The sequence below is a fragment of the Leucopleurus acutus genome (assembly GCF_964270905.1).
Source record: "Leucopleurus acutus genome assembly, chromosome: X".
Classification (NCBI taxonomy): Eukaryota; Metazoa; Chordata; class Mammalia; order Artiodactyla; family Delphinidae; genus Leucopleurus; species Leucopleurus acutus.
The window spans coordinates 27,290,094-27,307,951 of record NC_139148.1 but is presented as its reverse complement, the minus strand read 5'-3'; the positions used below and the strand labels follow the sequence as shown (position 1 = coordinate 27,307,951).

Here is a 17,858-nt window from a genome sequence, read left to right as displayed (position 1 = left end):
ATTCATAACCACACTTACCTGACTGAACCTGAATAGGAAAGTGACCAAATTGTTGAGTAATCTACTTGTGTGGAGTTTTAAAGTGTCATGCCATTATCAGTATTGTCGCTAGCATATACCTTGAAACCAGCTATAGCAAATCAGTTGATTAATCACTAAGAGGCTTATTTAAATGACAAAATATAAAGAGCATTTTTGTTTTAATTTTGAGAAATCATGCCAGTACTAGAATGAGCCAGATGCTTTACAGCATGGTATCCATAATTTAAGAAGTAGTCACTCAAAGGATTTCTAATTCCATTTCTTTATGATTCAGGTTGCTAGAATTTGGAAAAACGCTCTGAGGTAATGACAGAGTAAAATTAAATATGTGGATTTCATTGCTAAGGCTTATTTCTGATTATTTTTGCCAAACTTTGCTGTATATATATTAACCTCATGATACTCATAGCAGCGGGTGGTGGTGTTTTTAAAAATGTGAATGTATAGTTTTTTCTAGATAATTTTAAAGAATGTTGGTTTACATGAGGATTTTTTTCCCTAAAGGTCTAAAACAAACTCTTCAAAGATTTAATTACTCTAACAACAGAAAATGTGAACTTTGTTTTCCAAAGGAGAACAGAGCCTATGGAAATGTTGCTTACAGTAATCAGATTGTTGGCTAATCTTAGAGGAGAAAGACATCAATTAATTCACTGAGAAGCATTAGCACTATCTTTTCTCAATAATTCACATCATAAAAATTTGGGGGAAAATTAATTTAGATGATGTTATATACAGCATACATATAATAAATGAATATATATAATAGATGAACATTCATTTATTCAGCCTTGTCTTATTTCCTACATGATGATTAAAACTTGCATCAAAAACTACTCTTTAAAAATCCATCCTAATTCCCACATAAATATAGCTGTACTATAAAATAATATTTCTTCTTTAGGGATATCCATAAAATTAAGGATATTCATAACGTGGTGTCTTGGAAGAAATGCTCAGCTTTGGGTGAATACGGATGTTTGGGAAAACTAAAACTCGAAGAAGCATTGCCTTTACTGTGCCTCCTCTCTTATTTATTATTCTATCACTTCTTATGTGATCCTATCCCCAACTTTGCCTCCCTGCCTATTCCTTTTGATCTCCACTTCAGCCTCCATGGTTTCTCCATTATTTTCTGCAGTTGCTTCCCATGGGTCTCACACGCTTGGTCAGGTCGTATATTCCTATTCCTGCCCATGTATTCCCCCATCCCCAATGGCTAGAAAATCCTTGTCTCAGGCCCCTCCAGCATCTTCTTGCTTTTCTAGTTATTCTGCTTCTCAGCATTTCTTTTTTTCACTTTTTTAGCCTCTTCTTTGTCTCATCTGTATATTTCTGTCTTCTGACTCTGAGCTCTTATCCACTTAGCAAATGGTACATCAGGGCATTGTTCCTCTGAGCAAATCTTCAGCACAGCCATCTGAAATGCTGCCATGAAGTGAGGCTACCTTGCTATTGTTCATTTTTTTCCATAGCCTATGCAAACTGCCTTGATCCAGGTCAAAAAGTATCATAATTGAGGAAATAAAATGCACAAAAATCTCCTTGATTATTTTTCCCCTAGAAATATGGAAGAGAAATGATTTTGAACCAGATACGTAGAATAACACTTGTGTCACGCTAACAGACAGTGTTCTCTTGTTAGCATCTTATTGTAAATTCATTCTATAGGACCCTGATATCTAGTAACTTTTCATTTCCAAATCATAAGGACCTATCTATTACTTGCAAATTATTTTAATATGTCTTTTACATAAAAGACTGTCCCTTCCGAAAGCTCTCATTTGGAAAATAATTTTGAAAAATATTCACAGTGTGTGTTTATGTCCCCCTTTCTAGTCCAAACTCTAGCTATCTTAAGCTTTGTGTATCTTTTAAAAAATAATAACAAAACGCCTATACTTTTTCATTCCTGTCAAAACAGGTTTACTAGAGTTAGTGAACTTAAAATAGTTATTGTATAAGTTAGAAAGTTGATTTGCTCTTTCCATCATGTTCATTGCCTTTTCACCACAGCAAAATTGTAAATGTAAACTTATTCCCTAGAAGATGAGCTGGGCTGCAATTTTCAGCTAATTGGGAGAAGCAGCCCTGAGTCGAGCACTGTCAGGCTGATTTGAGTCTTAAGATATGATGATGATTATTGTGTCAAATGTAATCAAGAATGTGGGCTCTGAACTGACTAAAGGCCTGGCTGTTTTTAATTCAGGTTCGTATATGAAGCAGACCTCTGCTTCGCTGGTAGTCACAGCTGGCTGTAAAAGTGAGCAATTTTAAAAATACAGTTCTGTTCTCTATGGAGCTGTAAGGATCAGGGGTTGGATGCAGAGGGAAAATATCCTCATTCTCTCCTTTAAAAATTCTGTTTATTTTCAGTATAATGTTCTCATCTTGAAATTTCCGTGTAGCTCTGTATCAGTGGTTTTCAACCTCCTCAGATCCAATGCCAACCCCTTTCTTTCTTATAACAAATACTTTGTAACACCTTCCTTACTGTCATAAACTAAAATTTGTAGATAATATACCCTACCTACAGACACATTTTTTTAAAAAGGGTGCACTGACTTTAATTTTAAAGAGAAATACGAGTCATTTATAATAAAATAATATGTATTTCAGTATGTAATGATTCAGTCAGGATCAAACTAGAACACAAATGAAGGTTCTAGTTGATTATACTGTGAATGCAATATCAACAAATGTGGGGTGACACCGGTGTGTTGTACCGGGACTCAAATACTGTGAGTGGCACTGGCCATCCACAGTGTAATTTTCCAAAACGCTAAACAATTTTTGACAAAATTCTTAACAACACAATGTAAAATTTTCCTTGGATTTTCATGGCAGTTAGTTGCATTTATGAAAAAATCAGTGTGTATTAAAATCTTGACAAAAGTCTTTTATATTTGCATGTAAAATTGAGTTAAGTTCTAGGTTCAGGTGTTTATAAACAGGGTTTCGCCCTATGTGCGTATCTAGTGGGACATTCAAAAGTATTATGGGACTTGGAACAGTGTTCTGTTGTATGTGGAGTCTACCATCTCCAGCCCCTCCCCACGGAATACCAGTAGCACTCGTCAAGCACCCTGTTAGTCAAAATTCTCCCTCACTTTCCAGAAAGCCTCTGTTGTGTTGTCTGTAAGATTTGTTTGAATATTTTTTCCCGACGAGAACTGATCTATCAATTAATGAAATAACATTATTCTCTGAGAACCTAACCTTTTCTTTCTTGGTGATCCAGTTGCCATTTTATAAGACTGAATGAAATGAGCAAACATTTAACATCTGCTAGATTGTTTAGCACAGTCTTTAAAAATTCTGTGATTATCACTGCAGTTATAATCTATTTCCACCATCTTTATTAAATGCCCTGGTCTCTACAAAAGGGTGATGATGACCTTCCTTTCATAGCTATATTAATTGCCTTCTAACTAGATGTTGACAAATGCAGTTGAATTCTATATTAAAATCACAGGAGATACTATTGTAGCTACCAAAGACATGTAAAATCATGAATGCTTCTTACATGGAGGCTGTGAGAGAAATATGAACCCATTTCTTGCAGAGACTAATCAGGTAATTTAGTAAAACAAACACAGATATACACATAAACAGAGATTTGTTTAGAAGAACTTATATTACCTATATGTTTGAGGCAAAAATAATTTTTTTCACTGAAGAATTTTTAGAATGGTAGATAAGCAGAATGCAGCAGTGTACTTACATTTCATTAGGACATTTGACAAGGTCTTTCATTATATTCCTATGACTAAGTTGGAGAAATCCTGCTACGTGCAAGGTAAACTGGGTGGTTTAGCAACCATCTCATGCTTTTACACAAAGAATGTTGATTAATAGAGCAGTGTTCAGGAATTCCCTGGCAGTCCAGTGGTTAGGACTCAGCGCTTTCATTGCGGGTGGGGTGGGGTGGGGGCCCGGGTTCAATCCCTGGTCGGGGAACTAAGATAAAAAAAAAAAAAAAGATCAGTGTCAAGTGACGAAGGAAGATCTCTGGTGCTATGCCACAATGCTCTATTCTCATCCCTGACATACTAAATTGTTTTTAATGATGAACACTTCCATTATGTTATGTTTTATGTTATATTATGTTATGTTATTGGCCACTCCACATGGCTTGCGGGATCTTAGTTCCCCAACCAGGGATTGAACCCAGGCCCTCGGCAGTGAAAGCATGGAGTCCCAACCACTGGACTGCCAGGGAATTCCCTTATTGTTTTTTTTTTTTTTTTGACAGAACATGAGTGGAGCTACAGAGAGGGTATCTGTTCCAATCTACGGGTGATGCAAAGCAGGGAAGGGAGGAATATGTTGGCTGACAGAGCCAAATGGGTGCCTGGATAGGATGGCTTTTAAGGCCCTTTTGGTACATGCTATCTCTGGACCAGGATCAAACTTACAGTCTATCAGAAAAGTTGCCAATCCAATGGATTCATTTTGACAGAACTTATTGTTTGCTTTGCCCTCTGTTTTTGCAATGCACCTAAAAATACATTGAATTAGCATTCTTTGCAGGAGTACATTTAATTTCTTTTTTCAAAAAATATATTGTTTTCGTGTAAGAGTAGCAGAGATTCAGTCACTGACAATTAAATGTGTCATGTTGCCCAGTGAAATAGTCCACCATTTCACTTTAACTGCTAGTACAAAACTTGATGAAAGATATAAGCTCCAAAGATTTAATATCCACACTTCTACAAAGCAAAACGTAATTTTGATCACAGGATTGCTTATTCTCATTTTTAAACACCTTAGTTATAACTGAGTAATAGTCTATTATGCAGTCAATTCTCTGTAACAAACAAGAGGATATCTATAAGTTACTGTGAGGTTCAACTGAAATAGTATATGAGAAAGCAATGTATAAACTTTAAAATTCTATACAAATATAAATTATTATTCAGTAAATTTGCATCAAGAAATAATTCTAATTTATCAGTATTTTAGAAACAACGGATTGTGACCTTCTCATTTTTACAAGCTGTGCCTATTTCATTTTAATTTAATGTATTGAGTGTTAAGTGCCAGGAACTGTGGCGTCAATCCTTGTCCTCAAGGAATTTGCAGTAAGTTCATGATGATGGCTGATGATGATGATGATAATGAAGATATAGAGCCTTTTATAAGCGGTGCATTCATAAGTAAGAGGATTTTTGAAAGTACGTGCAGCCCTCAGATTTATTCCTTTAGTGTTGTAGTTTTACTTGAAAAAATAAATCCTTAATTTTTTACTATTCTTCATAAATTTGACTTGATTTTATAGAAGGCCATCGGTATATTTCACATGATCTAGTTCTTTTCAGTGTAGTTTCTCCCCATAGTAATTAAAAGTAAGAAAGAAGGAAACTTTAAATCTTTATTTTGATCATTAGTTTTAATTAGCTCAAGTTATTTGTAATCCTACAAGTCTTATAAATCATATCTGAGTCATTAAAAGGGATTGAAAGTTAAAAGGGCAATTCTTTTAGAGTCTACCAAGACAGAGTCACTTTGAGAGATTAATTCATTTCCCAACCAGTCTTATTAAAATGTATCTATTTTACTGTAATATTTCTAGGAAAGAAACACATGAAGGTTTGGTTTTCTTCTTAGATCATTTTAGTGTAAAACATTTCTCAAAAGATACAGATTTCCAGATTATCTTGGTATCATTAGCAAATTAGTAAATTACCATTATGAGAAGGTCACAACCGTATGTACTATAATTTTCTATTATTTCATAAGAATAAAAATATTTTATTCCTGACTGTAATGCCCTCTTTTAAAATAAAATCCTCAAGCTACTTCAAGTCCAAAGTGCAGTATTCATTTTAATAGGTCTCTTAGGTGGCAGCTGAAGGTGATAAGCAAAGGAATGATAATTTTTGTCTTCACACAAATATACACCATAATCCTAATTCTTATAATAATCACAGCAAATGAGGTGCTTTTGAGCATAGTACTATATTAATATCCATTATGTTTACCTCACAGGGAGATTGGCAAGTCTACCTTAAGAGAGAATGTCATAGTGGACTAGAGCCACTTACGTTGGAAACTGCCCAGCCTCTCTGAAAGTCAGGTTTCTCAACTATAAAATGTTGATGATAATAACAACCTACCCCATTAACCTCATCTAGTTGTTTAACATATCAAAGGAGAAGATACACAGAGAAGAGCTTGAAAACTGAAGAGCATTGTTTTAGTGCAAAATTCTATAACAATAAATGTTGAATTTAAAGGACTCTCAAAAGTGCATTATTAACCACAAGAGTGCTGAATGAGGAATTGAGTAATAAAAGTCACAAATATTTAGAGACTATAACTTGAAGTTCATATCAGGAATTATGAAATCGTTCGTATTTCTAAATTCCATTGAGAGACCTCTACTGTAAGTTCATATAATCAGTGGATATGTTTTTAGCCACTTCTTTCCTTTTAAAGGGAATCTGCTATACGTTTGCCTTTTGATCTTAGAAAATTGAACCAACCTGCCTTGCTGTCTTCTGAATATTATATAACAGCATCTAACAATCTACTGTTCTCTTTATTTTTTCTAAGTTATTGGGGATGGGGATGCATATTTGCACAGTCTTGTGAGACTTCCAGGAGATGATCTTTTTCATTGGTTTTTATCCTAGTTTTCATATATCCTTTAGAAGAGAAGAAAGCTACTCAATCTAGCTTATCAACAATTAGGAAAATATATCTTTTAAAGAGATTAGCACTACCAGTGACCAAAACCAACTTAAAGATTCTCATTATACAAATCAGAGAGAATTTATTTAGAGTAGAAATTGTGTCCAATTATAAACCCAACCCTAATCTAAGTTAGTATTCATCTGGATGGTAGTATAACTGTACATTTTTTCTAAAGGTTTTTTACAGTTCTGTAAATATCCAAAATAATATTTTGAGTCTCTGTATGTGAACCAAACCAAATGTAATCAATTACTTCCGACATTATTTTTAAACTTCTCCAAATAGTACCTTAAGGTATTATATCAGTAGAAAAATATAAAACACAGATCTTAGACTAAAGAATGTTAACATTTTTGTTAACATCCAAGGTAGTATCTTGAATACTGCACTTGTTCATAATATTTTGTATATTTTTTATCAATTTATTTTTCTCAGTGCTAAATGCCTGAAACACAAGTCAAGTGAAGTGAGTAATGCAAAGAATAGTACAAAGTACATTTTTACTGCTGTCTCCTAACGTTTTCTTTTCAGAAATATCCCAATGCTTTTAGGAGAAGTGTATAATTATGGTTTTTTCTCTAATGATATATTGTGCAAATCTCAATTTTAAAAATGTCCACAGAGTAAAAAAATAAAAGAGCTGGAACGTGTATTTTGAAATTCCTTACATGACTGATAATACCTATATTCTCTTAGTAGCCAAAGATAAAGTTCAGGTGATATATATTTTTTACTAAAACGTCTGTAGCATTGAAGAAAGTTTAAATAGATAGCTTCAAAACTGTGGTTTATCTTTAGAGGACTAATCTATTTCTTCGTGCAAGTGTGTTGCTTCTGCATATGTCAGAAAGTCATCCTGCGTTGTCTGGGGTGACGAAAGATAGGAATGAGTTTTCTGAGAACTAATCAGCAATACTTTGGGAACATTTAGGTTGTGGTTTGCAATTAACTGTGGAGAGTTTGAGTAATTTAGTACCAGACCTCAGGAGAGAGGAGATGAAAACCTCATAACACATATGTCGGTGAACAGAAAACCAGCAGATTTGTGTTGAAAATGGATTTTTTTTGTGTTGAAGCAAAGACCGGCTAGATCTTTCTACTAGAGTTAGGGTGAGAGAATATCTTTGCATGTGTGGGTTCCCTCTGGGTAGGTTTATATGTGTTTCAATGATGCCGCTTACGGTAAAGTAACAAATAGATAAATTTGTGCTCCAAAATGAAGGCCAGGATTCAGAGGCATAAACTTTCCTGCACTTTTCTTTCTTTTACTACAATGAATATATCAGAAAGGAGTGGACACCAATATCTATTTTCAGAGTTAGAAAAACCTCTTTTTTAGGATGCAAGACTTGGGCTATAATCCCAGTTCTGCCACTTACTTGTGTGCAACTTTGGGAAAGTCATTATGGTTCTCTCAGAATCAGTCTTCCCAACAGCAAAATGAAACCAGCAGTAACCTATGACATATATCTAAAAGGTTTCTGATTTGTATGAAAATCAATATAATTAGGCAAACTTTTATTGAGCATCCATCACTGTATTTTAAGATAAAGCCCAGCTAGATGATCCCCACTTCCTTTGATGAGAAAAAGGAACAAACGTTTAAAAAGATACACATTTGCTTATTTGATAAACAAATGTTTATCACTTGTTTGGCAAATTGAGATATAAGTTCATGAATACAGTGTGATGCATATTACATTCGGGCTACTGGTAGGGAATCCAGATGAACTATAACCGAAATCATATTGTAACTATAGTTAAATGTTTACCTATGTGTCTCCCCCACCAGAGTTGAATATGTTAAATGCCGAAGTCCATGTCCATGTCTCATTGACTTTTGTGTCACCATCACCAAGCATAAATCCTGGCACATAATACATATGGACTAGATGCATGGATCACCTAATGAATGAGATGTTGGTAGGCTTGTGGAAATAAGAATGAGGTTCAGATTTAAAGATAATCTGTGTGGAGGTTGAACCCACTGGAATGAAACATCCAACTGGAAGCATACAAAGAAACAGAGAAACACACTGTAAGTAGAAAAAATAGGGGATACCTTGTGAAATGGTGAGAGAATAATTCTGAGCATACTTTAAAATCTTTAAAGAGCTATATAGATTATTAGATTTAAATTTTATTTTCTATGCTGGACCTTACAGCCTTCATCTCACACCCTTTGTCAATCGTTCCATTAAAAGGCCAGAGTATATTTCTCACTTTAGAGTTTGATAACAGAGGAGAAAAGAGAAACATCCTCTCATTGCCACAACCCTTTTGGGTCATATATCTAAGTAGATGTTGCCCAAAGACAAATAAAGCCACAGTCTTAGAATTGTTGCTAGAAAGGGAACTAATGGGATACTAGTCCAAGCATTATTGAAGGATTTGACTTAGATTCATGCTTTTCATTAGTGTACATAACTAATAGAATTGCTGGAGATTAAAAGGAATCCTTTCTACAAACTGCTGTATAGCCATAGGTAATAAAATTCTAGCTGCCCCTTGCAAATACAATGTAGAGTTATTTTTTTTTTAATCAAAATTCATTTATTTACTAGCAAACTAGTAGAGACTGTTATGGTTACAGAGAATTTGAATGTCAGGTTAACTCTGGTTCTATGAGTAGTGTTTGACGTTGCCAGAAATCTTTTGGTCCACAGTCCAAGTGGTTGCTGCTAAGGTACTCACTTTCTGTGATCTATGTCTAACAACAAAAAAAAGGGGAAAAAAAGAGTCATCCTGTAATCCTTTCCCTAAAAATATCATAGGAAATGCTAGTGGTTAAAATGCAAATAAACCAAGAAGGAAAGATTGAGAGTGTTTTATTTGGTTACTCCATGACAATACCAGGGCACAGACGGAAGTATCATTTAGTAGAAGACTAAGTGCTGTGAATTTCCCCAGTTGTCACACTTTCAGAAACACCTGGGCAAAATAGCCTTCTATATCAGACTGAGCCTTTTTTGCCCTAAAAATATTCAATGTGTTTGTTTCTGTCTGCTTATATATATATATTTATTATATATGTATATATTAAAAGTCCTATAATATAGTGCACTGATTAACTATCACCCATCCATGTATCTGATCATGGAATATTGTCTATACGTTAATTAAGCTCTTCAGCCTTACTTGGAAAGTAGTAGGTTTCCCTTTTCTCTTTTGCTTTTTGTGTATTAGGTTGACCCATAAGAAATTAGTGATATTCAACTTAACAGAAAATCTGGAGTCTTAGAGATTTATTCAGAGATACCATGGTGTGTGTATATGAAGGAGCAGGTTATTACTTATCTGATTGCATCATTGATAATCAGTTCTTAAAAAGAAAATGGAGGTACTGAAGACATGCCTTCTGTGATTTTTCCCCTTTATGCAGACTTGTCTCTGGATGAGCACCTTCTTGGGCAGATGCAGGATTGCACTAAGCTTTATAGCTCCGGCACTTTGCCCCTTCAGTAGATTCTTGCAGCTCCAGCACTTTGCCCCTTCAGTAGATTCTTGCTTCTAACTGGTGATAATGCAACTCTGCCTTATCTATAGATCTCCTTAAAGGGCACCCAAAGGTGCAGTGGCTGTTCAGGCTCAATTGCTGAGTGTGAGAATCCTCCGTCCTGTCTCCTTTTGAGACCACAATCTGTGCAAGTATAGTTATGTATTTCTCCACATACATTTTGTAACAAGTATATTTTTCAAATTTTTATTTAGTGTGACAGTTCAGCAGGTCAAGTTCTCCAAAAGGCAGATCCTGAGAAAGCAATTAACGTGCAGGAATTTTTTCTGGAGAGTGCTCTCAGGATAACACGTGTGAGAGAGGAAGGGGAAGGAAGCACGGTAGGGCGGAAGGAGAAGCTGGGCTTTAATTCAGTTGCAGCCACAACATCAGTCAACCCTCCTCCTCTCCGCTCCCTTCCCGAATTGTCCTGAGTCGGAGCAAGGGGACCAGGCTTCTATAGCCCACACATTAACCAGTCACTGGATGCAACCTGCCTCCAGTTGCTTTCCTAGAAGCTAAAGCAAAACATACTTCAGTCCTGAAGAGGGGTCTAGGCAGACCCAGCACAGCATCCACTGCACCAGTAGTTCTCAAAGTTTGGTCTCTAGCGTCAGTGATTCTCAAACTTTAGCATACATCAGGATCACCTGGAAGACTTGTTGATCTACAGCTTGCTGGCCTCCACACACAGAATTTCTGATTCAGTAGGTCTAGGGCAAGGCTTGAGAATTTGCATTTCTAATAAGTTCTCAGTTGCTGCTGATGCTGCTGGGCTGCGGAACAGACTTTGGGAACCACCCTGCCTGTATTTATATATGGAGGTTGGTGTATGGTGCCCTTATGAATAGAAGTAAAACCTTTTGAAGTCACTGTCCCATTCCACACTCCATCAAATTCTCAGCTATTTTTATGCATTATAAAGCTGGAATTGCTGGTAATTAAAATTTGTTATATAAAAAGTACTTAACCAGTGCAGTAGATTATACTTGTAAAGCATTATTACTATTTTATGATATCTGGTCATTCTTACTTTTAAAGTTCAGCCAGATTTTCTCCAGGGTCTATAATTTGATAATCTGGATAGGGGAATTTAAAAAAAAAATAATCTATGTTCAAGATCTTTTTTTTTTAATAGACTTATTTTATTTATTTATTTTTTATGCTGCGTTGGGTCTTCGTTGCTGTGCGCGGGCTTTCTCTAGTTGCAGCGAGCTGGGGCTACTCTTCATTGCAGTGCACGGGCTTTTTGTTGCGGTGGCTTCTCTTGTTGCGGAGCACGGGCTCCAGGCCTGCAGGCTTCAGTAGTTGTGGCATGTGGGCTTCAGTAGTTGTGGCTCGCGGGCTCTAGAGCACAGGCTCAGTAGCTGTGGTACACGGGCTTAGTTGCTCCGCGGTATGTGGGATCTTCCCAGACCAGGGCTTGAACCCGTGTCCCCTGCATTGGCAGGCGGATTCTTAACCACTGTGCCACCAGGGAAGCCTGATGTTCCAGATCTTTAGTTTTGTTCTAGGCCAATTTTTTTTTTTTGTTTCTTTATGATTCTTATTATCTCTACATTTTTATTTTATCATATAAGCCATTTAAAGCCATATGGTAACGGAAAATTTTAAAGTATGGCCTATAGTCAGAGCTATTTGGAATGCACAAATATGGCATACAAGTACCCTTGACTCATTTCTAGTCTAGACTTGGCACAATTAAAGTTGAAGAATTCAGTGTACATAGATTGATTTCAGGAGAAAGGATGCAGCCTTAAGTCTCCCACACAAGCAGGAAATAACAGTCTCACCTCTGATCAAAGAGATTTTTCTGCTACTGCTGCCGTTGAATTTTTTTAACGTGTTTCCAAACTAGAAAATATTCAGCCTGATGTTGTCAGTATTTCAGACCACGAGGGTATCGTTTAGGAAAACAGTGCCTTAGGGTCCTGAAAGAGTTACTGCTCTTCCCTAAGGGCCTAATTTACAAAGCAGCAAACTCAGTGGTAGGATTTGGCTGGAAATCTCATTGTCTCGGTAGAACCCTTTCATCTGATTTATGTGCATCACATTTTAGAAAGTTATTTACTAGTTACTTTCTCTGGAAGCAGAGGTAAGTGGTGTTTCTCTTTAAAGACAGAGGAGCTAAGATGCATCAGGTGCAGCTCATCATGATGATGAAGCTGGTAATAAAATGCACAGTATCTAATTCTCCAAGCTTCACTCTGCCATGAGGGAGTTTCACACTGCTCTTTTATTTCGTGTGAATTTGGAGTATGTTAGAATATATATCAGTGTCTAACCCTGCATTTGTCTTCTGCAATGTGACAGCTTATTTCTATGCCAGATTTGGAGCTGGTGGTGGAGTAAATCTTAGTGATTTGCAATGCACGAGGCAACCTAAAATATTAGGTTGAACGGGATGAAATTGCCCCTTTTGTGGGTCAGAAATGGTCAAACATTAGCAATTACACGTGCTTCAACCTGTACATTTGTACGTTTCATGACAGATTATAACATTAAGATTCTCAGTGTTGTTGCAATGGTTCTGAATTTTTAAATCATATTAAATAAAAAGATAAATAAATAAGCGAATAACGATATTTTGATATTTCTCCCTGCATTGATAATTTGCCTGGAAACTAAATAAGCAGGGAGCCAGCAGTTCAGGTTAGCCCTTGAACTCTGCCAGGTTTAACTGATTTGCCCAACCAGAACACGAAGCTACCTTTCAGCTGTGCAGTATTCAAGTTTATTTAGGAGTTGATAAATAGCTTAGTGCAATGCTTCCTTTCTTCCAATAGCTGCATCCTCATAAACCTATTCTACCCTCCACCAGTTAATGCAGACAGAAGATTTTTATCCAGTATGAGCACCGAAACTACACTGTGGAAGACTGTATGCTCAGCAAAAACCTCACCCATGATGAATAAACAGCTCTTCCGGGGGCTTTGCTGCCGCTGGCTTGGCAGGAGTTGTTTATTGCCTGGTTTGCACATCCCATGATAAAGTTGCTGCTGAAATAAATTGCAGTTTTGCATAATTATTGACAATCACATCTTAACAAGCAGTGTGTATCATATTCAAGTGTTCAATTTTTTTTAAATCCATTTTTAGCTTATGTTTAATCCCAGAAAGTGTTTGTGTAATAATAGAAGGCAAATATGGCATGTAAATAGAGTACTAATTTCCTCACTGCAGACAAAATTTACCTGAATCTTTTTTAGATGGGACTGTTATTGCCTCAGGCAATTTTCCTTCCCAAGCTATTATTATGTAGATGTTTGCTGAGGGCATGTGTGTGTGTATCCACAATACATGCATTATATATATTGTCAGAAAATATGAATAACTTTTCTTTAGACTTTTGTGTCATTAGGGAATTTGGTTCATTCCGTCTAAAAGATTAGAGAAATGAGAATGGGATGTGGGCAGAGGGAGCTAACATTTTTGAGCAACCGTAATATGTGACTACATAATGTGTGAGGCACTCAGCTTTACACACAGTGTTGTATTTTCGCTCTTATCACAGCAATATGTATTGCAGATGAGAAATCAGAGAGGTTAAGTAACTTGCCATATCACACACTTGGTAGAGGATATTGGGATTTGAACCCAGATCTGTCTGGATTTTAGGCTCCACTTTTTCCATTACGCATAAAATTTTTCTTTTGGAAAATATTCTCAGCTGTATGACCATCAGGTAATGAAAATTAAAGCTAACACAATTACAACATGATAGTGTTATGCAAAATTACATTTTGTACAATGGTTTCTATGAAATACATGGTTTTCCTACTTCTGAGTCTTTTTGTTCTCTTTTGTTCTTCAGTCCCCTTCTCTTTCTTCCTCCAGTGTTCAACTTTCTGTTCTAGGTTTGCATTTCTCCTGGCCTGTCTAATCATGATTTCCTGCCTCAGGTGACATCAAAGATAAGCATGGTATAGATTTTAGGGTTTTTACCTATAAAGATTAGCTTAAACTTTTGCGGCATATTAAAATAAGCTTTCAAAATTGACCATCAGAAACTAAAAAGTTAAAAAAAATTTTTTTTTGGAAAATTCACATGTGAACTTTCAAAAGTCTAAAAGTCCAAATACACACACACACACACACACACACACACACACGCTATTCTAGTGGTTGATGCTTTGAAGAGCAGTTTTAGCAACAACTCACCCCTTTGTTCGTATATTACAATTTAGTCCCCTGGACTTTGCTCTTTTCGTGGGATTCACTGGGTGCGCCTTTCTGATGTTTGAGGAGAATTGCATCTGGACATTTGTTCTTTTGCAGAGTGAGTGAGCGAGAGACTGCTTTGGAAGAAACTCATAGATTACTGCAACAGTTCCCGCTGGACCTGGAGAAGTTTCTTGCCTGGATTACGGAAGCCGAAACAACTGCCAACGTCCTGCAGGATGCCACCCATAAGGAAAGGCTCCTAGAAGACTCCAAGGGAGTAAGAGAGCTGATGAAACAATGGCAAGTAAGTCAAGCATTTCTACCTTATCCCTCTTGTGAATCCAGTTGAAGAATTCTCAGCATTTGTCCTTGTAATTGATACGCTGTGGACGAACTAAAATAGTTGTTTTACATGGCCTTATGTATTTAAGCGTTTGGGCTAGAAGACGAGAGACGGAGGAAAAAGGAAAAATCATTTATTATTTCATTTAATACCCCAGTTTTCTAAATAGTGTGTGTTTTTGACCAGGAAAAACTTGCCCGTAAAGCTAGAGCTTTGATAAGAAGAAACTTTGCTCAGAAGAATAAATTAGGGGTTGGCTTATTAAATTTGAAAAAGTTGCCATTTTTGAGTGTTTATTTAATATTTTACATGGAAAGCATCTGTATGAATTGTCTGTTTTATTTTGCGTTGCTAAGTGAATCAGTTTCCCTTCATTACTTGCCAGTAAGTTTTGAAATGTTAATCTGGCATTTTATAGCTTTCTTCCTAACATGATCTGTGAAAATAAAAATGATATAGCTAAATCATAGTTATATGATTTAGTAAATATATATATATTTATATATAAATATATATATATTTATATATATATAAATCAATGATATAGCTAATCATAGTTAATGATCACACAATTTTCGACAGTTGTTTTTCCTAGAAACAAGAATTCTTGCTATAAAATTTCATATGCATAAACAGTGAAAACAGAAGTTTCAGGTAGTTTTGTTTACATGAAGTCTTGGTGAGAATCTTATTCTGTAGTTCAGGAAGACTCCTGATGCCTACTTCCAGGACCTGACATAATTTTCCTGACCTACAATGGAGTTTCGTTATGTATAGTTGAGTCTTCTGACTTGATGTAAGAAGTTTACTAGTACCGCAAAGAAAATTTGGAGTGTTAGAATAATAGGATCCATTTTTAGGACTAACTTCAGTTTTTTAATATTTTAAAATTATGATGAAAAAAGGGATAGTATATCCTAGGTTGAAAAATAATTCCAAAATCAAATCATATTAAGCAAAGTTTCATCTCCTCCCCTCCTTGTTCTTCTCCTTCTTTTCTTCTGTTTCGATAGGACCTGTGATCTACTCGGATGTTCTCGTATGTAGAGTAGATGACAGTGGCAATTTAGAGCTTCTTGGATTCCTCATTCTTGCTTTATCATTATCCTCGGACCCCACTTGCTCCCCCACAATGTGTGTTGAGTTAGTTTGATCATTTGGAGGTAGTTTGTTTAGAACAATACCTGACTTTATCTTCCCAGGTATCTCCCATGGCTTGTGAATGGAAATGCAGTGTAAAGTTCGTTTTTTGGTCACTCTTAGATAAACAGTTAGAAAATGTGCTGCTGTAACATATTTGATTTACGATATTTCATAAGTAAAATTTCATTTCTCCTTGTCCATGCCCATAAAGCCACCCTAGAATTTTAGATACGTGGATTCACATACTCCCCTCAGCTATGGTAAATAAAGAGTAAAACTTTAAGTGGATTTTTTTAAAGCAGATTCCTTTTAAAAATAAATCCAGTGACTCGGTTTTATAATAGGGACTTCATAAAATATTTCTTAAATTGATGGATGTCTTGTTGAGGGCAAAACAAGGATACATCCATCTATCTCCTATACTTTTTATATTTATATCTATAGTACTTATACAATGAAAATTCATATACAAACTTCTCATCATGAGAAACTGCAAGATTCTGAATCATTAAAGGAAAAAACTGCAGTGTTTCCTAACTATGTTTACTGTGGAAGAATGGAGAATAAAGTACATTTTGTGTTTAGATTTCTGATCTCTTTCAAAAATAGTTGGAAATGATGCCGAGGAAACTTTCTTAGCTTATTCTATATTACTCATGAAACTGTATTTACTCTTAAAAGCCATATAAAACTCCCTTAGAGTTCCTGAAAACCGTAGACATATCATTTTCCCTTAACTATAGGACTAACTAAGATTCCAGTGTTATTTTAAAAGAGACAATTTCTCATTCCCTCTCAGTTAATATTGTGTCTTCTATAGATTCCAGTTGCCTGAGGTTGAAACTACATTTTATGGATAGGAATGACATTTTTAGCCAGCTCTGATTTTCAGTTAGATGGCTGAATAATGGTCTTTTGATGAAAGATTTGAAGATGTCATGGTAAAAACTCTAAACTACTGAAACTATTGATTATTGTTAATGGCACATTTCAACTGATAGAATTAAATCAAGATACTGGGGTTTAAAAGCAACAAATGGAAATTGGCAAGCTTGAAAGTAAATGAAACCACATACCTTAGGAGATTACATGCAGTTTCAGTATTTCAGCTAAATCGAAGTGTTTGCTTTTTTTCCCCTCCAAAGATAACTTTTTTAAAATTTTGAACAAAAGGAATGTTCTGTAATATGTGTGAGGGAATAAAGTGTAACTGCATGCCTTTCACTTCGTTTGCAGAAGCTGGTGGCATTATATTCATTGTTTGATTCATGCTGTATAGCAAGAATAGTTCTTACATATTAAAAAAGGAAATTCCAAATGCCTAGCCAGAGCAGCGGCTCTCCCAACAGATTTCAATATATCTGTCCTCCCAAAAGCAGTGATGTTTTACTTTATACAGATGCTGCTGAATGGGGACAGGGGGTCAGAAAATGGGTTTTTCTCTGTGACTGTCAATCGGTGTTTCTATATACGGAGACTCCGGCTCTTACTAGACTACCTGACTATCACTGCTTATCATCCACTTCATAGGATGTTTAATTCTCCCAGCAATAATTACAATTCCTGGGTTTGATAAGCATACATGTATTATGAAGTATATGCTTCCTGAATGGAATTAACCTGATTAATTCCACTCTGAAAGCCATTAACATTTCTTCCTTATATTAGAAAAAAAATGTTATTTACTTTCCTTACTAAGAGCAAAGTCATTATGTTTGACCTTGTGCTTTAGGATGAGGAGATTTTTTCTTGTAAGTATTGTTATTTCTGACAGTATAACTGGAATCTTAAAGCCAATGTATTTTTATAGAGTACCATATAGAGCCCTAAGAGGTGACAGTTTGAAAATTCTTAAATTGCAAATTTATTCTTAAAATGAAGAACTATATTCATAATTGAATCAGATTCTTCCTGTGTCCAAAACATTTCCTGCTTTGGGCCTTAGAGAACTGGTAAAGATGGTTGCAGTTC

The 17,858-nt window shown here is 35.7% G+C and overlaps 1 protein-coding gene across 2 annotated transcripts in view; it reads left to right on the top strand.

The window, feature by feature from the left end:
* DMD (dystrophin) overlaps positions 1-17,858 on the top strand; it is a gene marked incomplete at its 5' end in the record, with an annotated part of 2,126,456 nt that overhangs the window by 1,596,730 nt on the left and 511,868 nt on the right. For both annotated transcript variants that reach the window (XM_082864911.1, XM_082864910.1), the window contains one exon: positions 14,516-14,705. In XM_082864911.1, the coding sequence (XP_082721037.1) occupies positions 14,516-14,705 (190 nt within the window). The remainder of the gene's footprint in view (positions 1-14,515; positions 14,706-17,858) is intronic.